The sequence below is a fragment of the Parambassis ranga genome, chromosome 24 (assembly GCF_900634625.1).
Source record: "Parambassis ranga chromosome 24, fParRan2.1, whole genome shotgun sequence".
Taxonomy (NCBI): Eukaryota; Metazoa; Chordata; class Actinopteri; family Ambassidae; genus Parambassis; species Parambassis ranga.
In genome coordinates this window covers 5789061-5817034 of record NC_041043.1, presented here as the reverse complement: position 1 = coordinate 5817034, position 27974 = coordinate 5789061, and the positions used below count along the sequence as shown (strand labels likewise).

The 27974-nt window shown below is 40.6% G+C and overlaps 1 protein-coding gene across 3 annotated transcripts; it reads right to left on the bottom strand.

Moving 5' to 3' along the window:
* Positions 1-67: 67 nt before the first annotated feature.
* Positions 68-27046, bottom strand: mthfd1l (methylenetetrahydrofolate dehydrogenase (NADP+ dependent) 1 like). Of its 3 annotated transcripts, none has more exons than XM_028396683.1 (28): positions 26714-27046; positions 25737-25821; positions 25530-25580; positions 25377-25430; positions 24769-24893; positions 23929-24029; positions 22949-23085; positions 22606-22714; positions 22423-22481; positions 22240-22337; positions 21974-22147; positions 21732-21868; positions 21425-21471; positions 20855-20962; positions 20606-20680; positions 19960-20062; positions 19077-19153; positions 17943-18083; positions 17064-17132; positions 13427-13538; positions 8645-8784; positions 8272-8313; positions 6873-6976; positions 6440-6617; positions 5531-5638; positions 5273-5425; positions 915-1031; positions 68-704 (listed from the first exon to the last, which is right to left on the bottom strand). In XM_028396683.1, exons 1-27 carry the CDS (start codon positions 26941-26943, stop codon positions 942-944), a joined length of 2907 nt encoding a protein of 968 aa, XP_028252484.1. In that variant the 5' UTR covers positions 26944-27046; the 3' UTR covers positions 68-704; positions 915-941. The 3 variants fall into 3 exon arrangements, with proteins under 3 accessions (XP_028252484.1, XP_028252485.1, XP_028252486.1); XM_028396684.1 differs by having other exon boundaries at positions 927-1031; XM_028396685.1 differs by lacking the exons at positions 22240-22337; positions 22423-22481; positions 22606-22714; ... (5 more) ...; positions 25737-25821; positions 26714-27046 and having other exon boundaries at positions 21732-21762; positions 21843-21868; positions 21974-21996.
* Between the last annotated feature and the right edge of the window lie 928 nt (positions 27047-27974).

Here is a 27974-nt window from a genome sequence, read left to right as displayed (position 1 = left end):
TCTTAAAAAAGAGAGCTCATTTGTCTGAGATGGGTTTCAGAGTGTGAAAAAAGCATTTACACAGTACTGGATTAAACAATATGTTTATTTGCTTTTTTGTGGTTAGCACTTCTTTGCCAAGCTGGCTCTTTGGCATAATGTTCTGTTTACTCTTTAACCGTAAGTCACAGTCAACGGTCTTTTGGTGTTAAAACAACTTTCAGATTTATGAAATACAATCATAACATAAAAAACAGGCTGGATGCATTAAGATGGCACTAATACAAAAAAGCACAGAAATGTTAAATTCAACTTGTCACTTGTAAGTGTGCAGTAGCTTTGACATTCAGCAGGGTCATACATTTCACATGAATATAATTATGGCTTTTTTTGTGCGTATGTCAGCAGCGTAGTTAATAAATATTCAAGCTGTACTAATATCAGTTAAAAAAAGTTTAAGGTATATATAAAACGTTTTAGCACCATTTTAAGACAAGTGAGTAATTTTGTATTACAAAAACAAAGTAAGTAGAAGTCTAGGAACACACAATAACATGGTAAAACCTAAGACGTCCTAACCTTTGAAACATTAATCAGATGTGCAACTAGAGCATAAACATAATGCTCCACTAATCTTGTGTTTGTGCTTCTGAGAAGAAATGTTCCCCCGTCGAAGGTGCAGGGTGTGGGCATGTCTGATGGATGAATGCATGAAGGAGGGGGTCCTGAGAACAGAGCAGGGAGGCATGGGAAAATAAAAACAAGATAAGTGTCTTTGAATGTGTGTGAGAGTGAAGAGTGGAGGTAGTTTAACAAAAACTGAAAGAAGCCGTCATGACATCGGCTCCATTGCTAAATGTAACCTTTGCTGTGTGCTTGATCTAGAATGGTGTTGGACGCAGAATGTTTATATGGATGCAATAAAAGGTAAATACCCATGAGAACACCTGTACTGAGCATGCTCAGAAGAGTCCTGTGATCTCCTCAGTGACTGGGTCAAGGTCAATGTCGTAGAAGCAGGGTCTGGTGGGGAGGCCAGGCATAGTGCTCATCTGAGGGAGGAAAACAACACATTACATGTATAATAACAGTCACCATGCACAAAGTAGACTGTAAGCAAAACAAAACAGTGCGCACTGTGGAAAAAAGCACATTTATTGTTAATTCAGTCATTTCTACACCAAGATACATAAAAACATCTGAATGACTAGACTAGACTGAGGAACAAGGAAAAGCAGCTGGTTCCTATTTTCTATTCTCATAAAACTGTCCGAGGCCACAGATTCAAACAAGAAGCTATGATTACAATCTATATAATAACCAAACCCTCATATTAAAGCTTTCATCACAACACAGCTGTTCTACACCGAAAGACAATCTACCAAGATTTAGCAACAAAATCTGTGTGTAAATTAGAGAAGGTCCAACCCCCACAGTCCAAAAACTATCATCAAGACTCATTTGGCGGTGATGAATTCGGCCGTAAAAATGGCAGCTTTGTTCTCACTGTGGTCAAAATATAACATAAGGCTGTTGACCAGGTATGAGAGGTGAAGTTGTATCATCCTAGAGATAAATTGGAAAATAAATCAGCAGGACCAAAGGTGCAGACTGATTAATAGTAATGGGGTGATGTACAAAAACACACTCTCCATTCTCTGTAAATGTAGCATACAGTTAGCTACACTCACCTTCAACCCTGACAAATAAACACACATAACATGTAAGTGGCTAATTTTCCCTTTAATCCTGGTCCAATCCCAGTGTGTGTGTGTGTGTAACAAGTTGACAGCCAACTCTTTGAAACTGAAAGATCTAATAATAAAAAGAAAAAAGTGACGGAAACTCTCCTAAATTAAATTTTCTTACATCATCAGCATGTAAATGATGCTCACGAGGTGTGACATCACATGCAGAGAAACTAAGGAAACTAATCTAATGCTAGCAGTACAACTGCAGCGGTAGAAAAACCGAAAGACTGGTTTGCACAGCACAACGGATCAAAGGGAACTATGTGACTCATAAAACGCTTTCCCCCATTTCAAAGCCCAGATCGTCCTGTCCACTCTGAAAAGTAAATTATCTCGCTAATTAGATAGGCAGCGACATTCTTTGCATGCCTCCCTTCTTCTGACCCACGGGCAGTTTTATAGGCCCATTAGTGGAAATGAGACAGGAGGAAGTGACCAGCGAGTTTCCTGTCTGAGGAACTGCAGCTCTGGCTGCATGTAAACGAGAGACAAAACATGGAGGACGTGCTGCTCACACACTCTGGATGCTAATGGCTCACTTATGCTGATGGCTAGTCAGCTGCGACATGAGAGCATACTTACAATGGCCATCAATAAGGCTTTAACCACAGATGACTCAAACTATGAGCAGACTTACAGGAAATCAATACCAGCATATGACGTTCCTTTCCAATAGAATGCATTAACAGCAGGTATGACAGAATCACAGTGTGCTGTAGATATGATGCTAACATGTGACATCATCCTATCAGTATAACAGCAGATTGAACGTGCTCAGTAAAAATAGAAGGATATAGTTTATAAGGATTTAAGGATATAGTTTATATCCAGTTAAAGGCAACTCATATAAATCAAACTTTTATCATTAGCCAACTGTGTGTATGTAAATTAGACACTACATTAGAAACTACTGCTTCTAGCTAAGTGTGTTTATGTATATGCTAAGTTTATGTGTTGACAGTCTGTGTTGTTGATGACACCAAGTAGCGACCTTAGGTTGGTTGGTTGAAGCAAGCCTGAGAAACTTATGTGCGATGCTATGATCACTGAGTCCTAAGGCAATTATCCCATAAGACAATGTGGGCTTAGACAACTGAACACTGTATATCTAAGTGGGATCCATCTTGTCATAACATAATGTTAATTAAATATCACAAAAGTATGCAATTCTGATTGCATTTCATGCTTCAAAACATGACTGGCATAGCACAAAATAAGGTATAATTACCACAAAATGGTAGAGGGTATAAATCATGACCATTGTTAAACACTTTTACCAACACTTGAGACATTTTTCTGTAAAAATAGTGTCCTCTCCAGAGAAGTGCTGCAATACACAAACAAAGAAACAATCCAAAACTCCTTTAGGTATAAAACTTGGATTCACTCTTCCTTTTTTTATGCCTTGGTAACACAATACTAGACCGCACATTTAAATATCAAAAGAAGTGAAAATGTGTAGAAACACTGTCAAAGTTTGGAAAGCAACAAAAGATGTGCTGTTCTCCCACCACTCCTCTCCTCCAGCCTGAGAACAAGCTGGCACTCGTAAAAGCACATACACTATGGCTAAAGTTGGAAACCCCACTCAGCCAACTCAGTCCCTTCTTTATGCCCAAACACAATGTGCCTTTGTCAGGGAAAACCCTGGAGGAGACAATCGAGGCTAGATTTCTACCCCAGCTCCCCCCCACTGATTTTTGGAGAAGAGTCTCAGTCAACAAACAGCACAGTTTCTAAAGAAGAAGATTATGAAAAATGAATTCATAGACAGTACACTTTCAAGAGTAACCCACCAATACAGAAAGAAAAGAAATATGGAAGACAATTCTAATTCAAAGGCAATGGCTTCTTTGTTGACTTAAAATGTGGTTAATACTTGGAAAGTATTTGATATTTTGGAATACACAAATTGTTTAATGGTGCAGGAAAGGCAGCTCTACGGGAATATGAATTCTACAGAGATCTATTGTTCTGCTCACGACCCCTCCCTCACATATCTGAAGAATGACATCAGCCACTTCCTGATACTTCACCCTGTAAAGACCCCTAACCTCCCCGTCAATCTCAGGCCCCCACCCATTCTCTCATATACCCAGCCTGCACTGACAGAGAGATCTTTGCATCTCTTTGTGACCTGAGAGTTTGTATGTTTACAGTTTACATTAAAGAAAAGCAAAACTACAACATATTTGATTATGGAAGGTTTCTTGACTTAAACAAACCTCTGCAGAGTGGACTGAATGGGTATGGCTGGTCAGGCAAACAAAAAAGTACCCACACATATAAATATAATACAATTCCTGTCCATGTTCTGCTGGGAGTTATTTTCAACCTGTGCTGAGGCTAAACGACCAGATGCTGAGATGTAAATGATTTTGGGCTTTAACCTTCCAAAAATTCAATTTATGTTAATTATATCAGACACAGAGTTCAAAGGATGATTTAAGAGACTCCCTTTGCGTTAAGAGTCATAGTTCAGAGGTTGTGCATGTGCCAGTGGCTCCGTGGGCCGCTGCAGATCAAAGGTAGGCTTGGGAGCATGGACAGACGCCACACCAGGACACTACTACCCACTGCCAGCATGGCCAGTGTTTGACACCTCTGCCTCAGCCTATCAAAGCCCTTAAGGCCCCCAGGGCAGGCTGGTGAAACAGCAGGAGGCAAAACACTCAGGAAGCTGCTTCCTTCCTGCCCATCCCATCATTGACCAAGAGGCTCCAGCCAGCACAGTAAACAGTAATATGGTCTTCAGGAAAAGAAGGGGGCACGACCCAAACTGTTAATCCTGTTCAGAGATAAACTCATGGGATGGTAGAAGAATGAGGCGAACAGCCAACAACAAAGCTTCAGGAGACACAGATATTAAATCTGCTTTGTCCTCTAAAGGTCCTTAGAAACTGAAAATCCTGTCAACATCAATACAAAATGCTACAGAGGATGAATTCCTGGAGATTAAGAGAGAGATTTAATGACCTTCTCACCAAATAGAGCTGAATTTAATTTCTATCCACAACTCCATAAATTGTCTAACCTAAACCAGCCATGTAAAGATCAAAGTGAGCAGCTGGAGATATAAGTGGTTGAAGTGGATATTATAGTAACAAGGTAAAGAGAAAGGCATCGGGCAGTAAATAATTTGATTCAGGGTCTCGGGTAGCAAACAGCCATTCATTAAAATCAAAAGAAAACATGTGTACAAACTGAAGATACACCATGATGATATGATTTCCCTGCTGTGATGCTTATGGGTCTCTTATTTCACTTTAAATTAATTTAAGGAAAAAAGGGAAAACATGCACTTTAAAAATACTATGTATACATAATTCAATTAAATTTTATGTATATAGCACTTTTTGAAGGTGCGATTGCTTTGAGTAGCAGGTAAGTACAAACAGATTGCTGGTTTTGCCACAGTGTCACTCTCTCCAGGAACTAGGTGAACTCAGGCACTGCCAAGATGGCAAAACCTGGAGCCACAACACTGACCTTCAAAACAGGGTCTTAGGCAGTATTTTAATGTAAATCACTGGTAAACATACCGTTCCCACAAGTGGGTAGATGAAACTGGCCCCGATGCTAGCACGGATGTCTCTGATTGGTAGAACAAATCCAGTGGGAGCACCTTTCTTGTCAGGCATGTGGGACAGGGACAAGTGGGTCTTGGCCATGCAGATGGGCAACGAGCCATAACCCTAGTTGTAGGGGGAAAGAAAACAATAATAAGACACAGCGACACAGTCAAAGATGATTCCGGTCAGTGTCTGAGTCAGTTATTATTCCAGCAGCCGTGATCTTACTTGTTGATTGTAGTAATTGATCTTGGCCTTAGCCTCTGGAGACAACTCAATGTCATCAGCCCCGTACACTTTCTGGGCTATTGTTCTGATCTTCTCCACTATAGGCATCTACGAAAGACAATAGAGACAAATATATGCACAGCAGTGGAAATTTGAGTTAGTTCACCAATTACACATCAGTGACACAGGACACAAAGAGGATTGATTCAATAATTCAATGTGTATTGTTCAATATTATCTTAGGAATGCCAGCGGAACCTGAAACCAAACCAGACACTGGACCCTGGTTATTGGCCCCATGTTTGGATTTATTAAATTGTTGGCTATTACCTATTGTAATCCTGCAGTTGGACTCTTGGCATACAGGCACATGCATACTATTACACACACCCAAACGACACACACAGAGACACACAGACAGTGTAACTGAATCAGTTAATTTAAGTCACGACTTTGTAACCTCACTAACTCAAGACAGCTGATGTTTTTTTTGCTTTGACATAGGCTATGTTTACATGCACATCATATTTCCATATCTGGATTAAGGCAATACTATGAGCAAGGCGTTTACATGAACAGCTACAGAAATATTTGTTTACATGTTAAAAAGCATGTGCAGTGTTTACATGCTCTAAAAGGCGACTAAGACCGATTACAGCTTACTTTGAATGTGACCTTAATCGGGCTAAGGTCATCAGAAAAGGGCATTTACATAACATAGCAATGTTTTACACCAAGTCTGCTCTTATTCTGGTTATGACAGGAGAATTGCTGCACATGTAAACATAGTCATAATCAAAGCTCTTCAGCTCCCTAATTCACTTACCACAAAAAACATACAGGAATATTACAAAGCTTTGTTTTGGAATACAAAAGTGCTGATTTAGCATACTGAGCATCTGAACTAACCTCTATGTCGTACAGGAACTGGAAGTTGCTGGGTCTGCTAGCAGCCTGGTTCACAGCCTGGGCCAGCTCTACAGAGCCACGCCCACCCTGTGCCCAGTGGTGACACGGCACGGCGTCAGATGCTCCACACTCCTTTGCTATGTCACACACAAGCTTGATCTCTGCCTGGGTATCAGTCCTAAAAGCACCAAAGAAAACATGGTTAGGATGTGGGTTTCTGAGAGGCACTAACATCTGGCTGTTGTCATTTCAATACTGGGTCAAATAAATATCTCTGCATAGTCACAGGTGTTCATTTGTTGCAGCAAAGGCTGCCACACAATATAAACACAACCCTCAGGTGTACATACTATTTTTTAATAAATGCATGGATGAAATTATTGTATATAACAGAAATCTTTCTTGTATGTGTCTGTATCTAAATACTTCTTACTTGAAGACATTGACTGCCACAACAACTGGCACCCCAAACAGGTGTGCTATCTGAATCTGCTTCTTCAGATTGCTGCGACAACCACCTGCAACCAGGCTCAGGTTCTAGAGAAGGAAGACAGAAGAAACAAAGCATAAGTGTGTTCACTAAGAACTAATACTAAAATGTTGTCGTTTCTACAGCACCACAAGATGCTTCAAACATTTTAATCATCAAATTCTATTCAAAATATTCTCATGAGATGCTAAAAGCTATTTAATACTGAGGAAATATGTTATTACATTGCTGGAGACCTGTGTCTTCACAGGAGAGTAGTTCTCAGAGATATAATTTGAAAAGTATGACCGGAAATCCTTTATTCCAGCGGAAGCTCAGTAAATACCTTCATTTCCTCTTTAGCCATTTAGCTGGAGCAGTCTAAACTAATAGAGAGCAAATACATGACATCCCCCTTGTTAGCAGCAATCAAGTATAGGTTTTCTTTTATGTTTAACACCGTTCGCAATTGTTGTTGCTGGGAGATATGTTACAATATAAATAAATCTGTGGTACTATCCTGCTGTGTACTACTACGTGCAGAATGTCAGTTACTCCAAAAACACATTAACAACATATTGGGAAGCTTCTCCAAGTTTGACCACAGTAATTTAATCTTGTGTGTGTGTGTGTGTGTGAGCATGCGTGCAGCCGCAGGCTAATAGGAGTAAGGCCATACAGGTCCCATAAATTCATTTCCCTGGCTCTGTTTCTCCCACTACTTCTGGTTCTGATTACAGGCTTCACAATTAACTTATACGGCTTCATTATTTTTTCAGCTGAACCTGCCTGAGAGACCAGTGATGCTGGCCAGATATGGACATGTGCGCGCACACACACACACACACACACACCATAAGAATCCCACTTCCACTTCGCTATGTTGTGTTTGTGCTGTTAATCAAATAAGTGCAGTTAAACATGTTAGAGTGTAGGTGGAGAATTGAATGTCAGTGAACATACAGCTGGCAGCCTGAGGCAGATTGGCTGAAACATCCTTTCCTGCGTCACACAAATCTTTATAAAATGGTGTCAAATGGTTTCATTTTTCAATATCCAATAGAGACATTTCATCTTACTCTTTACAGTCATAAGTGGCTGCCAAGGTAGTTCAATAAGAAAAACAAAACGTAGGCACACCATTGAATAGAATTATGTTAATGAGCACATGAGCAATGAGTCTCACATTGGCTAATGACTTTAAACAGCTTTAATTTTACTAAAACATCCTGACCTTTATGGCTAATGTAATAAAAACACGTTCACTCAATTAGTGGAGTCTCAAAATGTCACAACCCACGTTTTTCTTTGTTTGGAAAACGGCTCCTATTTGTGTATACATGTGTATGAATGTGGTTCATACCTCATCAATGTACTCTGCAGGAAGAGGGGCACCTGCTGACACCTGAAACACACACACAGAGAAAACAAATAATTGCACATTTCTGTATCTTATAACAACCAGTAAAACAACTTTATTCTCGTTTTGATACTTTTGTTTGCAAAGGAGATTTGCCATCTGCCTCTCCTGGCTCTTAACATTGTAATGTACGTAACTTGGGGGATACATTTCAGTGTACAGAAATAATAAGCATATTGGTGTACTTGTTCATGCAGAAATACCTATAGGTTTGAGAAGAATGCCTGGGTAAAAAACTACTACACTGCATTTACAGTACTTCATGATTACAAAAAAAACAAAACAAACGAATGTAAGGTAGTCACTATACACTTACATTTGGTCCGCCTCCATGCATTTTCAGTGCTCGAACTGTTGCAACCAACACCACCACACTGGGCCTTAAACCTGAAGCTCGACATTTGATGTTGAAGAATTTCTCCATCCCGATGTCCGCTCCAAACCCTGCTTCAGTCACTAAGAAAACAGATTCATGGCACAAGATTCTGGTCAATATTTGGTCTCAGCATAAATGCAAGCCGAAAGCAGTTAAGGAAATGACTGAACCAAACATGTAAATAGTTAGTGGAATTCATTATTCTGAAAATATATATGTGACCTGATAATGAACCCGTCATCTATTCATCACTCGTAATAACCACTTCCTGTGTGTATTATACCATTTCTGATCAAACTGAACCTCAGAATGAGTTCTTAAAGAGTCATGTGCATGCGATGGCTTCAGTCTGAGCAGTAATGGATACAGTGTTCAGTGCTCTGAAAGAGACAGAGGGCCTCTGATACCGGCAGCCCTACACACAGGCCTCTTGAACAGGCTCCAAACAAAGCAAATAGTCCACCTGGAATGACGGCTTGTTAAGATAAGGTTTCCTGTTGCTTGTTATGTGTGTGTGGCATGACTGCACTAAAACACATGCTAGAGGGCCAAATATTAGAGGAGACTGGGGCTGATTTGAGGTTTCCTAAAGAGGTTTATACTGGTATGAACACTGTCAATAACTATACACCGCCAACAAGCTTCTAAGTCTGTATGTAAGTCATGTATGTCAATAGAATACATCTATTTTGTAAATAAATTAAATACAATACGTAACCCTATGGGCAAGATGTAGTCCCATAAATGGTCTGCATTTGCATGACACACACACGACATCTAGTCTTTCTAGAGAAAAACAATAAAGCCCTCAACTGTAACAACAGTCATATTCACATTCATATAATGTAGAATGACATCATGTTGCCTCATTTGTAACAGCTGCATTCTAACAGCTGCATAGCATACAAGTCCTAAAAAAACACACACTTAGGGGTCATTATGTGGTCTCTGAACAATAAAAAAAACATCCAGTTTAGGGTTGTGACCAGCACTGATAAAAAAACAAACAAAAAACTCACTATTATCAGATAATACTAAGGAGCAGCTCTATGTTATTAGAAAAACAACCACTGTCTTCTGCACTTATGCCTGTTAAAAGCCACATGTGGTTTTGTGTGTGGGCAGCTTGCATGTAAAACACAGTGACCACCAGCTAACCTTTTTAAAAATGTAATTTAATTAAAAGGATCATAAATAAATGGCAAGTCAGAAGCATGTCAGCATATAAATTAAATTAATGTGATAAATTCTCATGTCGTTCTACTTGTGTGTGCATGCACAGATTTTATTGATACAGTATGTGCACACTTACAGTTACGCTGTCACAGCCTGTGCATGTGTGCAGGAATGACATAGTCTTAGGATGGGAACCTCTATTATGTTATTGAAAAATGAAATCAGGTTAGGCCTATTACAGCTTATTAGATAAATGAAACTCAACAAAGAAGAATAGCCGAAAACATTGGACACGGATTATTAGGCCTTTGTAAGGATTTCTTTCCACAATGACTGTAGTGTGTGTGTCTGACATTTGACCAAGTGAACCTCTCTGAGGTTTTAGTGAGAAAACAAGTGTTTCCATGAAGAAATGCATCATCCTGCTTTGTTTGGTTCTCTGTACTAAAAGAACGATTTATTTCATGAGACACGAGAGTAAAGTCATTCAAGGACCTGAAAGCGAGAAGAAGCCAAATTAAATCAGAAAGATGAAGAACTCACCTGGAACGGAGAAAAAGAAAAAGACAGTAAAACAATACACATTTACAACAAGCAAACAACGGCTTCTGGGAATATAAATATCAATATTAACCAGAATTGGAGCTTTGCATCATCTACCTAAAGGGCAACAAATAAAGTAGGAGGAATGTAACTTTATTTGGCCACAGACCACTGACAGAGTGTAGTGTTTCTTATTACCACCACACCAGAGCTTTTGGCTCTCAATACTGAGCTGACCTGCCAATGAAAATCACATTCTTATGTACAGTGTTTGAGGATATTTCCATAAGCTGTGGGATCTCCCACAAAGTGAGCGCGGGAGTACTCATACCACAGATGCTCAACAGAGCAAAAGCAGAGGGGGAGAGAATGAAAACGACGGCTAAGTGAGTAACAACAATAAATACGACGAGCTTCCCACGACGCTATTACACCAAGCAGGAGAGGATGTTGTAAGGAAACAATGGCAAGCTTCCTGTTCTGTGTGACAACCCTGAACTATCCAGAGAGCATGAGGGGAAGAAGAGGTCGATGTTGTTGTGAGCAGAAACGGAATGAGAGAGGGCTGGATGGTGGTACTGCCAGTCAAAGCATTGGTATCAATACCCCTTTGCCAATAAAAACAACGGCATAAAGGCTGCAAAGTACATTACAACATGGACAACTATGTCCTGTTTGCTTTCCTCAATAAGCCATGTGCGTACTTCAGACTATGCCTGAAAGGTAATAGGATTATTGCTCTGATTAACATCTTTATTATTTTATCTTATCAACAGTCAAAACAGATAAAAAGCCACGACCAAATAGTCACAATCCTAAAACTAAGCTATACTGACGTCACAGGCATAGATGTCAACAGTTATCTTAACCTATCAGTGAGTACTCAATTGACCTAAAAGCCATACAACGCAACAGAGTTCAGGAAAATCTTTATTATCTATTCTCTAATTTAATATGTTGACTAAACATGAGTTAAAACAATAATTGTATACACATGTCTATAAATCAACAGATCACAGGAGGACTGACATTGCATGAATTCAATCACCATTTCTCTCAAACCACATGTCTAAACCAAAAGATTTTTAAGTCTAGTCTAGGGAGTGTTACAATAAGTCCGTATCAGGGGGAGGGTTATCTGCTCCAGACGCATAATGATATAGGAATTGCACACATCTGGCATGTGTAATTCATCTCCCAGCCACCGCCCCCCGCACCCCCCGAAAAAGCAGGCTCTCTCTAGATTCCAAAGTGACTTGAAAAATACCACTGTAATACTGAACATGATGAAGCATGGTGGCGGCTAAGTTCATTAATATCCCCACATCCCTTTGAGTTCACATAGAGTTGAGATTTTTCAGAAAGAGATAGACTGAAATACAGATGATTAAAGAAGCATTCTATACATCAGTGTGGGACATGCAGTAATATAAATATAATTGTGGCTCATTTATTAAGCGTTCAGCCTCGATTCTATAAGTAATAAAAACAGTTTCTATGAGAAATTCCAATTGAAGTTGATTTCTAACATAGGAGACAGTGGTAAACAAACACAATGCAGACAAACCACTAGATAGTATATTTAATTTGAATGAGAAAGTCTACCGCAAACTTCAGTTTCCCAGCCACTTTAGCCATTGTTAGCAACAGCATGTTATGCAATATGGTGCAATTAATTTTACTCGAATGCCCCCAAAAACATCAAAGAGCCTCACTAAGTCCAACCTCAAAATCCAATAAGGCTGCTCTGCATGTCAACAGTAGTGAAAGCTGCACTGTTTATTAGCATTTTTCCCTGTGTCTCATTAACTCTGCTGTATACACAACAATGTCCAACTTCTATCTGTCAGTATTTTAATGAAATGCAATGTGTTGTTATAAACATGTTTCGTTAACATGGCTAGCAAGCATGCACTGGTACATGGTAAACAAATGTGATGTCATTTCCTGGTCTGAGGTAAATGGGAGGTACTGTATTTATTACTGATCATATTATGTTGTGCTTAGTTTTACTGAGCTGCTGTAATTGGCTTTACTGTATGTGTAGATGTGTTTATTAATTTATTAATCTAACGTTTTGGTGTGCAATTAGTGAAAAATGTAAAAGATGTGTCCTCGAGGAAAAGAGTGAAGTAAGATAGGGAGTAAAGGGGGGGTCACATGCATCCCAGCTGCCAGGGGTGAAGATGAAGGGAGGTTGAGTTCCTGGCATACCTGAGGGTCAGGTAACAAACACACAGAAAGGGAAGGGAGGGAACAAGACAGACGGGTGGAAAACGAGTGGGGTGGAGAGAAGTGGACGTATAAAACCCATGCAAGCCTCCTATGTTGTGAAATCCAAGCCTGAACTCACTCTGCAATCACTTTTGCAAAACTCACAGATGGCAGCTTCAGTAAATGTGGTGCATGTAAACAATTTTCCTTTGACCCGTCACAGCTTTTAAATCATGCATCACATTCACATAAATACAAGCCTGCAGGAGATTTGCATGTACATTAAATGCACCTGGTAAAAACCTCACAGACACACACACACATTCCAGACATATTTCTGCAGCCAAAGTAAATGAACACACAAAGAGAGTAGCAGGATAGATAAGACAGATAAAAATGGACATATTTAAGTATGCTTTGACGTTGAAAGGACTAGTGTGGTTTACTCTAAAGCATTCCAGGGGCTCTTAAGATTATCAACCTGCTTCCTTCCTCTCTGCTGTGCTTTCTTTTTACACAATCTTTCAACCGGTTTCTTAGAAAGCTACGCAGGAGCAATGTTTTAGTCCACCAGATGCACGTAGGACAGAAACAGAACTAAAATGAATGTAGGACAAAGGTGGCAACAGCAGGAACACAGGTTCTAGTTGAAGCACTGCAAGTTCTAGTTCAATGTGCCCACCTGAAGAAGCTTTGGCCTTAAACTCTAACACATCAGGGAATTCTAGGCCTTCAGCTAAGACCTCTCATCCCCAAACATTCTATGCTTGTGAGTGTGTGTGCACTTACCCACAAAGCCATCCCGTCCGACCAACTTCAAAGCCAGCTTGTCTGCTAGCACCGAGGAGTTGCCATGGGCGATGTTGGCAAAAGGCCCAGCGTGGACAAACACTGGCGTACCCTGCAACAATTAGAGACACACACAAACAGACAGGAGGAGTTGAGAGAACAGTGTAACCCACAGCAACTCACCCGACCATGTTTAGATAATGACTAACCGCTTCTTTCAAACTAAATCCAACATCTTTCAGTCAAGCTCTCAGGATAAATATCGAAGTGTGGATGCACTTTGGCTGGCTGTCTGTTTGTCTAAACAGCAGGCACAAGTTAAGAGGTACTTGACTGGCGTGCCAACCTGACAGTGAGCCAGGTTTCTCTTTGCCCCTGTTGATTTGGATTAGCCCCTAATGGCTGAATACACACACACACACTAGGGGAGCTCTTCAAATGCAAGGTTGTCCAGTCTAACAACTATAAACAAGAACACTAAGGCAGTATGAATTACAATAAACATAAGCTCTGCTCAGGCTCACATTTTAAAAGCAGAGCTGGGGTAGAAGTTCTTCTTTGTTTAGTTGAAGAGTTATTTAATAAATGTATTGCTTCAGTCATGTTTGTCAGATTTTGCTAACATCAATAGCCCTTAACACATAGCCTGTTTAACATGGGACTGTAGCACCTTGCTGTTCTGTGGAAGCTGGTGTTATATAACTGGGCAAACCCCAATTATACAACACCAGCATGCCCTGCAAGACGCCATATTGAAGCAGCATTTGAGTGGTTGTTTGTCACTTATTGAAACCAACAATAACAAAAAAGTAATTTTAAATGGAATTTTCCTGTTAAAACAATGGAGACTGGCCTTTTGGAAGGAGAACAGTCACTGTTAAGGAAATCTAGGAAATAAAAATAATAATAATAGAAAAAATACTGCACACAATTTCTAGTTGCAAACTGCCTCACAGCTGCAGACAAACCCTTAGAGGCTTTGAATAATTCAAATCTCATTTGCAGTGTGCAGCCTGCTTACACAAGAAAAGCCCTGAAAGAAAGGAGTTGCCAAGCAAAGGTCTACACTTCAAGATCAAAAATCCCTCTGCTGCACTCTTGACAGCCTCTAAAAAGACCAATTACTCAGAAAACTGGTTAAGAAAAAACACTGTGCAAAGCCAGCTGACCTTTTGTTACACCAAATGTGAATTCCTTAAGAGAGAGAGAGAGAGGAAAAAGGAAGGATGGGATGGCCTAGCATGATTTTCTGAGCGTTTGTTTGCATACCTCTCCCTCTGCCTGCATAAACAGCCTCCCTCGAAGGAGTAAATCAACTTTTCAACAAAGCTCAGACAAAAGCTGCCACCTTTCTATGGGGCTATGTAAACTAACAGCACAAAGTCAAGCAGAAAGAGGTTTCTGAAGCCTTTATTCACACCAAAAATATTAAAAGGAAATATCCTTTTCTCTTTTTCACAGAAACATTCATACTCGCCAAAGAGTTTGTGGATTTCCATCTGAGTTTCCAACCCCTGAATGCATCAGCCACAAACAGGGCCACAAAATACGTGAAAAGTCTAACTTTGTGGAGAATGGAATGGGGAGGGGGGGCAACAGGAAGTCCAATATCACGCCACCATTTCCTCATCTTGTGCATCTCTTGTATTGTCTATTATCCCAGCTGCAGAGCAGAGGTAAACTACGACAATATTGCAAACCTTTTCTTTGAAGCCCATGGACTCAATTCTGAAAACCTGTACACGCTACTGCCTCCTTCCAGGAAAGATCCCTGCAGTCATTCTGTGAGACCCCACGTAGACAGGATGTTTGACAAACTGAGGTCTGTTTAACAGACACGTACACAACAAGTGCGTGCAACTACTATCCCTTTTTCTTCTTGTGCTACAACACAGAAATGCAGGCTGCAACGCAAACACATTCGCTTCCATACACCAGCTCTGTTCTCATGAGTGCGGCTGCATTCACCACAGTCATGAAGTGAAAAGGGCAAAAAGGGCACAGGCGGTCAAGCTTGATGGAAATTTCTCATGGAGCTCCGAGGCCCTGTTGGTCCTGATACCAGTTCCCTGACCAGAATCACAGGAAACCCAGACAGGAAACGGTTTCACACAACAGGACCGCAATGCTTCCTCCAGAAAAACAGAAAGTAACCAAATCTCTGCTGTGTAGGACACTCCACCCCCTCTGCACCCTTGAAAATACAGAATCTGGGGCAGTCTGTGTTTATTTTCCCCGCCTAGCCATGTAATCAAGCTTTCTGTTCAAAACCAACAAGGAACAAACAGACGAAAAATAGCTACATACGACAAAACAGACAAAAGCTGTTATCTGAAGCAGAACTGTTTCTTTACCTAAATAGAAAAGAACCTAAGCTGCACTTAGCAAAATGCTAAGACACGGTGTTTCAGGCTCTGGGTGAGAAAAGGTTTGGGCCAAAACGATAAAGACTGTAGCCTACATGCTGGTCTCAGATGTTTTGGCCATCCACCTGTCTATGCTGCATCTCCCGTTATTTCTTAAATACTCTGCACTACCTTTTCCTGTCCACCGTTTGCCATGGACAATGTGTGCGCCCCTGTGCTGACACAGCATTAGCAGTATGACAGATGTTACGCCGGTGCTGGTTATTTGATTTTCCTGTTACGTCAGTACTGACGCTCTGGAAAATTACATTTACTGTATGCTGGATTCACTGGAACACATGTATTTGTACAAAGGATGCTACCTGTGCTAATTCCAAAAACCATCAGCCATGTGTCTCCAATTTCGATCCAATGGATAAAACATTATGACGCTGCATTAGTCCAATTTATGTTTGCCATGCTATCATAATTCTGTTTTGTGGTAACTTTATTTTACTGGACAGCACAATTTCTACTTGTGACACCACATCAGGCATCAGGTCCTGACAGTGGAGTAAAAAAGTGTTTACATTTACATTGCAGGGAGAACTTTTAGTGGCTGTCACTTTAATACAGAAACATACAGGCTCTTTCTACAGACAGTGTTCTTTTGTTTTTTTCTGAGCTGCCATAAAGGAATGCCATGGTGGAAGATTAACCACTCTGCATGTAAGGAGGATGCACTCGTTCAAAGCTACAAACATTCTGGTTCCACCAATGCAAACATAACTACAATAATTTTAACAAGCCCAAAACTCCAAAAGCTAAAGAAGAGGTTAAACTGAATCATAATCACAGCCTCTAGCCCAGTGTTACAGATTTATCTGTGTGCGTGTGTTAATGTCTGCGTGTGATCACATGTCTGTTCATCTTATGGCGATGTCTCAAAAGCATAATGAAAGCCAGATGTTGTGAGAGGCAAGAGTTATGGTATAAGTCGTCACACCCGATTTAAACTGTTTCCTTAGCACAGCTGCATGAAACTGGATCGTGTGGATCTCCTGCCCGAGAGCTCCACCTGTCCACCGCACAGCTCTGCTCTGACATCAAGATAAAGAGCCATGGGAGGGAAAGGTAGGTCGATCCATCATCCTTTCTTAAAAGCTCTCGGTGGAATAAGCCCTTTTCTCAGGGCAGCTCAGGTAAACAATTGATTTCACAAGACATTCCTCAAAAGATGCTCAGCTGAGCAGGATAATGGTTGTTTAAGTGGGGTTATGTGCGTTTCTTACCTCAAGGGTCTGCATCAGTGTGGGCTTGATGGCATCCTTCATTAACACTGCCAGCGCTCCACTCACACCCTGATGGAGGGGAAGAACAAAATGAGGGTGGTGGCTGGAAACCTTAGGAGGTCATCTGGATTTAGGCAAAACATTACCCTGATGATAATGTAAAGAAGGGTTAACACTTCTAAACATGATAAACGGCTCTTCGGTGGATTTGTAAGTTCATGTTCGCCTTTATGCTTGTCAAAATATGCCTTGTCAGCAATCCAGGCACAATGTGCAGTAATGTTTTTACAACCTGTCCAAATCATAAAGAATAATGTAACTTTATAGGGGATCCTCCTCAACAGCTCTGAAACAGCACAGTGACATGAGGGAGAAACGAGAGCCAGCTGACCCTACAATGTGCTCCAGTGAGAGGTGCAAACTCTGTTCAACATCATATTTTGAAGAAGGGAGGTGATCAGGGAAATCAGCTGAATGGACCTTCTGTAAAACATTTTATGAAAATAATAAATATGGACATACTACGCAGAAATATTTAACAACCATAACTGCCCATTGCTCTTATCTGCAGGGGTTACAAGCAACATTCAGTCTCAAGTCAAATGACTCAAGTCACGTGACATTTATCAGTTCTAACAGAGGAAATATGGAAAATATGAAACCTGTAATGCATTAATTCGACAACTGTGTTTTAATACACTGCTATGGCCCATAGCGATTAATAAAATCAGCTAACAATAATAACAACCGAACTAAGTAGCAGAAAATGTGCATCACTAACTTCAAATCTGCTCATTTTATTTTATCTGAACTGAAATCTAGGGGGATTACTCTCTCACACTCCTTAAATGAATGAAAAGATCACACATTAATACACACCAGGTCCTCAGCTGTGATTGGCTGTCCAGATCGGCTGGTTCCCACCACCATGCGTGCCAGTCGGTTTTTCATGTCTTCCAGGCTGTCTGCCAGAGCCAGGATGGCCATGATCTCACTGGCCACTGCGATATCGAACCCAGTCTGAGGAAGTGAGGAAAGGAAAATCAATATGGAGTTTTAGTTCCACAACCACCAGTGTGAATCTGAAGCTTGCAGCTTCAAAATAAAAAAACTCAGTAATGATGATAATAAGTAAATTAAATATTGTGGGCAAAACACCTGGCAACTTTCCTCAGATACCAGTCACCGGGTTTATTAAATGGCCAAGAGATTTACTGGCATGGCCTAATTTTGGAGTGATAAAAAAAGAAACCATTGAGCTGTTAAATTCATTTTGAGGTGACCCGAAGAAGAAAAAGACAAGAGAAAAAAAATGTGATAAGTGAAGCTACACACAGGGAACAGTATGGAAAACTAGTCTCCAGTCCACATTCCCCAAATAAAGAAACATAACTTAAACCACATCAATCCACCAAGGAGCACAAGATTTCTATTCCCACTCCCAGTGATAAATACCCTGAGGGGCTATAGTATATCCAGCACTGGAGGAAGGTGGTAGAGGCAGGGGATTGAAAGGGAAACGGAATGGATGAACTGATGGCAGTAAATATAAGCATATGCTGAACTAGCTCCAAGGCTGTTCCAGGTGTGTCCGTGTGTGTGTGTGTATGGGCGGGTCATTTTTCTCTAAACATTTGCTTTCACTTAGGCCAGCTTGCTTCCCATTGACAACAAGTGTTATTTACAGAATTTCATTTAGCTGTCGTCACTACAGATATACAGATGAAATACATCTGCGCAGTACCGCGAAGAGGAAGGGGTGGAGGGGAAGGTTTTTGTTTTGTCATGGTTATATTGCAGAAATGAAGACAATAGAGCAGCGACCACCAGCAGTTCCTCAAATCATGTTGTTGCATGCTAATAGTACAGCAGGAATAAACATGTTTATAGCCTTGTGATTAATGGTGGGATTACTATAAGAGCCAGGTGGGTGTCATCACATGCTACAAGATGCTAATGTGACCCACCTGCCTAAGCAACACTAAAGATTGTAATGTAACCATTGCTGCATACCTCTCTTATCTGTCCCTTCTCTGTGCTGGCCTGTCCTATCGTGATCTTCCTCAGGAAACGGTCATTTGTATCAACAACTAAAACACAAAAAAGACATTAAATTGCATAAAAACAATAAATCTACAACATTAAGCAAGAAAAGTGACATAACATAATGACAGATAAACCACCTCAGCCTCAATGGCAGTTTGTACCTTAAGAGTCACACCCATATCTCTCTGTTGAGTGTAGCCGGTAGTGATACATTAGAAGTGTTTATACAACAGTATGAGGGGTTTACTACAACTTAGAGTTTCTTCACTCAGCAATAATGTGGCTAGAAACTGGCAACCATGCATCTGCATTATTGTTACAATCAGCCAGAAAACCACATCAGTCACACAAAAGAAAAACATAGTTTGTTTTATGAGCATACGGTCACACCCACATGACACTAGGTGGTAAATCTGTTTTTAATCTCCAGGGTTTGTCTTATAAGATTTGCCCTCTGGAGCTGCCAGAGTAAATACCCCATCAGTCATAGCAGCACCCGGCTGGTTGTTCTCACTTTAAACCAACATGGCAACCACTGTGACGGCTATTCCCACAGCTATTATATCCACATTTGTTACCTTGTGAGTGATGACTGTAACACTTTAACATTAGGTACATTCATTTTTACTGTATCTTGAAAAGGACATCCTATATCACGACTGCATGTGACATTCCTCAGAAGTATGACACTGCCTTAAAGAGCATAGGATGTTTGCCAAATGCCTCTGATGCCCATTTAATTTGTGTGATGGTCATGATATTGCATTTGTTCCAGTATTACTGCAGTACAGAGAATACTGTCCTGGTGCCACCAGATAAAATGGTACATGGACAATTTGAACAGAAATACCTCTCTGCCAGGTGATCTTTGAAGGGTCCAGATCAAGGCGCACAAAGCTGCTGACTTCTTGTGGTGTGAGAGACGCAGGATCTGTTTTGTTGATGCCGAGACGCTGGAATCAAGGAGAAAATAAAGGTTAAAGGATTCTATGCAAGTGTTTAGATCATACTTGGGATAAACCTTCGCTCTAGGTGTGTCTAAAAATTCAGAAAACTATGTCCATATCAGTACAAAAATGACAACAAAATCAATTTTTATGTCAAGTTCAGGGGGTTCAGTGTGCTTAAAAACAAAACTCTTTATCTTCCACTCTATCCATTAAGACCATAAATATTTTATAGTCCTTTCAACCTCTCATCCCAGAGACATTCATGCAAGACGACAGACGAACACTGTTGACTTATGAGTCAAGTCTTTCCCTCCGGTTTTGCTGACCTTTCTATATTTTATCTACAAATTCTTCATCAATACCACATAAAACTGCATTACTGTTGCTTGTATAAACACACAGGGACTTTGTCAGACGTAATCAAATATTCAGAGAGGCAAAATTAGATGAAGGTTTACTGAGGCCCCCTAGTGGAGAAACACGCCTGGTTTTAAGGGGGCTGATTGTTGATGTTTGTGATTCTGGCTGCGGAGTGTTTATACTTACGTGCAGCCTGGAGATCTGGATGGGTGAGAATCGTCTGACTCCATTTACTGATGGGACCAGTCTATTGAACAGGGCCTTTGTGAAAGAAGGGCAAACTATTATTTTCACATGTACATGCAAATGTTCATGCTGATATTTAGATAACAAGATTATTCTTTGTGCAGACAGGAGGGTTCTTTGAGGACAGTAGATCTAATCATTATCTACTCATAGCAGACAGTGATAAACCTCAGGTCACCACACAGTTACCTTGTCTGACTGCGTGGCCTCATGGAGCATCCTGGCATCGATGGCTGCTGCCACCAGGTTATTGGCTGCTGTGATGGCGTGAATGTCCCCAGTCAAATGGAGGTTGAACTGAAGGGTAGATAAACACGCATACAAGGTATGGGTATATTATTACAGTTACACTATGTAGGACTGGATATAAACCCTGTCACAGTAGGAGGTAAATGCTGTAGTAACAACAGTGAATATCAGGTGTTGGTTCAAATCAAGTCAACTTCTCTAGCTTGGATTTTGCCTTAAAAATATTATGACACATTTTCTCTCTGTTTGACATGAGCCATTTGATTTAAGGCAACAGTATCTGTCATTTTTTTTTTACACAAGAGCAGTGAGAAGCTGGAGCAATAGGCTGAGATGAGAGACCCACCCCTCCTTTCCCTCTGGCTTTGTGGACAGTGCCTGTAGTCACAGCTCCAGGGGTCAGGAATGTATACTTGTGTGTCCTTTTGTACAAACTAGTGTGAGTGTCAGGTCTTTGAAGCCCAAGTTTGTCCTGCTGAGGAGCTCTGTGAGTCTGTCTGCGTGTCTTACCTCCTCCATGGGGATGACCTGGGCATATCCCCCTCCTGCAGCTCCCCCTAGGCACAAAGGAGGGGTAACACAGTCAAAGGCAAAGTATGAAACATTAGTTGCTTTAAAACATTCCTAACATTTTAGCTTCTGGGCTTGTCCAAATCCAACTGTAAGTATTTTGTTAGAGAAAGTTTAACAATGTAAATGTCATATGAAAGTTTTAGACAGATGAACTTTTAAGTGAGGAGAAACAAACAGTGTTTAGAGGTGGAAAAGCACATATTACAACCAGAATAAGCAGAGGTTTATAGACTTTATCACTGACCTTTAACCCCAAAAGTTGGCCCCTGGGAAGGCTGTCGGAGGCAAGCAAAGGAGTTTAGCTTGAGGTGGGCAGAGAGTGCCTGGACTAGGCCGATGGTCACTGTGCTTTTACCTTCCCCCAGCGGGGTTGGAGTTATACTAGGCACATAGAAATGACAAATGTTTATGTATTTGCTAGCATGCACTACATGACGGCAATTGTAGCGTCATAAGTCACAAGATGATTGTTGGTGTTACGCTTACCCAGCAACCAGTACGTATTTTCCATCAGGCTGTGAGTGGAGGCGGTCCAACAGGGAGAGTCGGACCTTGGCTTTGCTTCTCCCATAGGCTTCAAGTTCATCTGGTAGCAAACCAATCTCCTCAGCCAGCTGATCTACTGCTTTGGGGGTCTGAGCTCTGGATATTTCTATGTCACTGTCAAACAGACAAACAGACCCGTCAGATGCATTTATGTTAAAGCATCTGATGTAAGGGCAACACCTCCTTAACACACAGCAATCTCTTACCTTGGTACAGGGGTGAGAGGCTGCAGTTTGAGGCTGCGCAGACTCCAGGGTTGGTACTGCTGATCCTGGAGCCACCGACCACAACTACGCACTACGTTCTAATACACAAAAAAAGAGAACATTTAGAAGAAGCATTAAAGCAGAATATAGTGAGCAAAAAGAGATGCTAACAAAAAGATGCACCTGTGTTCTGTAGGCTGCCGTGAGGTATCCCATCCCAGATTTTGAGGACATGCCATCATCTAAGAAGAAAAACAGTAGGAGTAACGGAAAAATTAACCGGAACACACATATGCAAACAAAGGGTTAAACATTTGCCTACATTATAATCAATGATTTAGATCATTGTTATGTAATCAGCCGTACCTGTCTCCACAGCTGGCTCACAGCGAATGACAGCAGCCCCTGGTCTAACCCACATGGGTGGAACGTCCATATTTGCACCCAGCAGCACCACAGCATCAGCCTGCATCACCTGGAAAAGGAAAGGACAAGAAAAGAAATGTGAATTTAACTAGGAAAGTGAAAAAGACCCAAAAACATCTGCAGAAAAAACATGAATGTAGACTACTGCTTTCCAACAGCAGAACAGCTCAATTTAAACGGATCACATTTAAGAAACACAGACACTGCCACCATGTGGTCAGACACAATCACTACAGTGAGATCAGTACAGCAGTGATGAAGTGCACCGTGCAAATTAACTCACCTGTCTCTGTAGGCTCTGTGAATTCCAGCAACTCTTTACAACCATCATCCCACTTCTTTCAATCAGACACTGCAGAGAAAGCTGGAAGGGTTCTTCTCCTCCAACCAGCAACACAGTTTTTCCTTCCAAAGGAGCATCTGTGGAAACAATTAAACAATCAGTGCAACTCTGCAGGTCGATCCTCTGCTTACTTTTCCTGCATTTCATATCATATTGCAACAACAGATAATATTCTACAGAAGGATCAGCAGCTATATCTTCCTCTGTTCAATCATTACATGCTTCCTGTGGTTCATATTTTAGTTAAAGTTATGACATGGGTTCATTACACATGTAACTGTAACCCCTGACATTTTCCCCCTGCTCTCTGACCGAATCTCAGATTGGTCACTGGAGGTTTTCATCCATAAAATGCCCAGAATAATTTGTTTTCCAGTGTTTAAAGACTGTACTTTGTAAATTACTTAAAGAGGAAAGGATTCAGTCAATGCTGCTGGGACACAAAGGCAATTATGACACAAGAGGAGAAATGTAATATTTTCACATGACTGCATGTTTACAGTAAATTTAGTAGAAATCATTTTTTAAAACCAGAGAATCTTTATTTGAAACCTTAAAATTAATTGAGCTTTAAGGGTCAAACTTTAAAAATAGTTTCAGAATGAAAAAATGAACTCTAAGATCCTGCAGGTATGTTTCACAATATATATTATAAGAATCTAAAATCCAAAAGAACAATACATTTTTTTTAAAGTGTTCTGATTAAATATAAATGTATGCACTGTTTTACTCCTTTGAGCTGCATTGTTTGCATATTATTAAAGTACACGCTGAAGAGAGACAGAAAGCAACAAGAGAACAAAAGAAGGAGACAACATGCAGCCAAGGGCACAGGTTTAAACTGGACAGGTTTAAAATGAACCTGCACTACTGAGGTTGAGAACTGTAGCCACAATTTACCGGGCTGCTGTTCAACTCACCGTGTTTCTCCAACAGATCTAAAACAGCGCTGGCTGCAGGCGGCACAAAGCCTTTGCTCAGGTCTCCTCGTACTAGGCGGCCCAAATTCAGATCCGACATGCTGTAACAAGACAAAGACAAGTATGTATTAAAGCTAAAAATGCATGCACATCCATAATACAAATTTAATTACCACTAGCAAAAACGTTTGTGTTTGTCATTTCAGAAAGAGCTAAGCTTCCATTCATAAAGAGTTTTCTCACATGAATTTAAGTATCATGCATCATTTTTTCCTCATTTTATGAATTTGTCTTATATAATTTGTCCCTGACTGAACCATTCCTCTTCAATTTGTGATAATTTTAAAGGGTGCTTCGCCAATTTATCTCATATACTTGACCGCTGAAGACACAACCTGTACACTTAGTCCTAATTCTGTGCAGTCCCTTGTGATTTGGGTCAAGTTTGACACATCATGTGAGTGAATCACACACAACGTGCAGCCACATTTTGCCTTGTGACTGCTGAAACATGCCGACTGAAGCTATTTTTAAGGAAAATATCCTATAATAATAATCTGTTAATCTGTCTGTGCTTATCAACATTTACCTGCATGCAACTGTAATAGTTTTTAGTTTGTTTACAGTTTTTGGCTTCTCCATTTCTGCTTCTTTTTTGTTATACAAGGACATAGTGTTTTATGGCAGGTGTTGTTGTTCATCTTTGCATTCACACAATTTTAAACCTGCTAAGGTCCCATTGATTATATTTTTTATATCCTGAGTAGTAAACACATCGGATTAAAAGACTAAGTATACTTTTTTTTAAAACTATGTACACTATATATCTGCATTTTTTACCCGTCTATGTCCTTCTCAGGCTTCAGTGTGTTGAGCACTCGACTGGTAAGGGAAGCTGGGGGGAGGTGAAGGTATACACCGTGCACCTTGGGGTCATCATTCAGTTTCAGCAACTCTTCTACAATCTTCGTATACACAAAAAGTACAGTCAGTCAAAATATTGCAAATATAATAGAAAGGCTCAGGTATTACTCTATAAAGATTTAACACCAACATGTGAAAAGTCATTTGCTAAACTAATTTTACAAGCCAGTGTAAATCCCATAAGCCAGTTAAAAAGAAAAAAAAAGGAGGAAAGGGTGGGGGAAGGGTAGAAGTAGAGCAGTGGAGTTCATTTAAGGCCAACACCACCAGCTCAAATGTCTGAGGTGTCCCTTTTGTCAAGAACAGCTGAGCACAGCGAGACATGGCACAATCACAGTGCATAGAGTTACTAAATTTGATAGGAAATGGAGATTAGTCATTGAAGAATTGTGAAATACCAGCCTAATAGCTTTACAGAATAAAAGTCTTGACTGAAACTGAATGGCATGCAGCAGAGGGGGATAAATCATGCAGAGACTTCCGAAACAACAATGACGAAGATTAACCAAATGTGAGTCACCTACTTCATCTTCACTGCACCTCTTTGCCAGGCAAACCTGAGTGACATTTACCCCGATCTGTGGACATTCAGAATAAAAGAGGATGAACAGCTGTTATGTATAGATTGATATGTGAAAAGGAATACATGAAGGACTAGCAAAAAGAAAAGAAAATACCTTTCCTGCCATTTTCTTATTCATCTCCAACACACTGTCATCTTCACCTGCCTGTAGGAGAAAAATCACGCTGTGAGAGACACAAAGACCTGATAGTAGTAAAGGTTGCTTTAACACTAATCCTGACAGCATTTCCAGACAGGCTGTCACTTGCAATTGTTTTATAACAAGTAAGACAAATCAGACAGTACGTTACTGTTGTTATACCTGTAGAATGACTAATAATGGTTGGATTGCTGGATTTCTTCTCTGCAGAGCCATCATGGCCTCCTTGGTGCTCTGAACCACTTCACTAAGGGAGAAAAGAAAATGATTATGTAGCTAATAATGTAGCCTTCTAGACAGGACAAAGCTAAGTGTGTTATCTGCATTGGAGGCAGCTTATGTACATTTACTATAGCTATATGTCCAGGCACGTGCTGACCACAGCCTACAGCTGGTTAATCAATCAATCAATCAAAAATCAATCAATCTCTTCAGTTAATGAACTTCCGGTATGTTCAGTTTTGCAAGATGTAAAAACTGCTTCCGGTATTTGAATCTTAAAGATGATAAGTGGAAAACCACAACCTACCAGAACTGTTACCGTAATTTAGTTGGCATTTGGTTGGCATGTAGTGCGCATGCGCCAAGGGGAGGGGCTAATATACACAACTAACACACTGACCTATATCTCTCAACTGAAATGTAAACATTGATTAAAATACATCAAAACACCTCAACCTAACTAACTGCATAATCTATTGTGTATTGATACACAATTATATTATAGATTATAGAAAACAATGTATAAAAAATATTATTATTATTATAATAATAAAATGGTGACCACACGTAAAAAATACCTTGTTGTTATGGCTAATAATGTTACAGTAAAACTGTGCAGCATCACTCTGACCACACTTGTGTCTTTTAGCTTTGTTGTCTGTGAACAGAGGCTCATGTTAGCTTAGCTTGTTTGGCAACAAGGCAGAAATGTTACATCAGCTGGCGGAGGTCCCCCTCATCACACCGGGGGGGGACACGTGCACAACTGGCTGAGAGCCAAAAGCCAAAATGCCGGTGAAGCAGGAAGTAGCGTCTAATGTTCACCTCAGTGTCGATCATCGGATTTAATTTATTGACACATATTTTAAATGTGAATTTAAAGTAATTCACAGTGTGAATGAACTCTGATATCTCACCTCACTGAACCGTCGCACTCAAACATTCCCTCCTTTTGCCCAAAGTGGAGGGTCATTTTCGGACTGGTGCCGCCGCTCCTGGAGGTAGCGCTGGCAGTCCGGAGGATCAGCCGACTGTTAGCGAAACCAGCGGGCACACATCTCCGCGACAAGCCGCTAAGTCTGCTTCCTGGATGTCCTGGATGTACCCGAAGACTTCCACAAGTGCTGCGAATTAAAGCCAGTTTCATTGTCGTTTCTTTTGTCGTTCCTTTTTAAACCGGTGCCTGGTTAGTTTTGTCTTCTGTGAGCTCCTCTGGCTGTAGTGCTCCTCCAGGAGAAACAAAAAGAAAGTTGAGGTGGCCACAGGGTCCTGATGGAGGTGTGATGCTTTCAGGGGCGGTCAGAAATATGAAAACTCAGAGCTCGGTACGCTTTAAAAACTCCAACATGTGACAAATCGTAGACTGAAAACCAACTCATGTTCTACAGGAGGTAAATGTGAACCCCACGTTACCCATGACCAGCCAATCCACAGCGCTTTGATTATATTATAGGCTACAGGGTAAATTGCGTGGTACTGCGTTTACTCCCACATTACCACGTATCGTTAGGCGTTTAGTATCTAAAATAAAACAAAAAAAAAACAAAAATACGCAATGTATTTTGAAACGTGTTTATATTTGACTAATAAATGACTTTTTCACGGTCGTTGAAAGTTTATCATTAAAATTCCGAGGGATGCTTGAATGCAGCACCGTCAGATGACGGAGAGGCTCGCAATTGTAAACACGTGTGTTGATATCCCATATTGACACAGACAATAAACTGTGTTTCGGCCCCATTTAGCCACATGAAAGCAGAGACCAGAAGTATCTTGAATTAACTGTTTAACTCAACATCACACTAAGTCTTATTATACATCACTGAGACACACTGGAATTAACTGATCAAAGACAGCCTCCAAAGAGAGGGAGGCTGTGGGGTGGAGGCCTGAGTTGTACAGTCACATGAGAATCAGCTGTCCCACACTGACCAACTCATCTCTTCTGTATCATCTAGGTTGTGCACAATTTAATAATTCTTTTAATCAAAACTGTGTGCAGAAATACAAGGTTACAGAGACTTTAAGTAATTTGCCATAATAATATAGGCTACTTTAAAAAGGTGCATGTAAAAAGCGTGTATCTGCAGGTGTCTATAATATGTTGCAAGAAACGGAGAAAATCACAGTGGCTTTTGTGTATGAACTAATCACTCTCATGCACACACATGCAGGGTT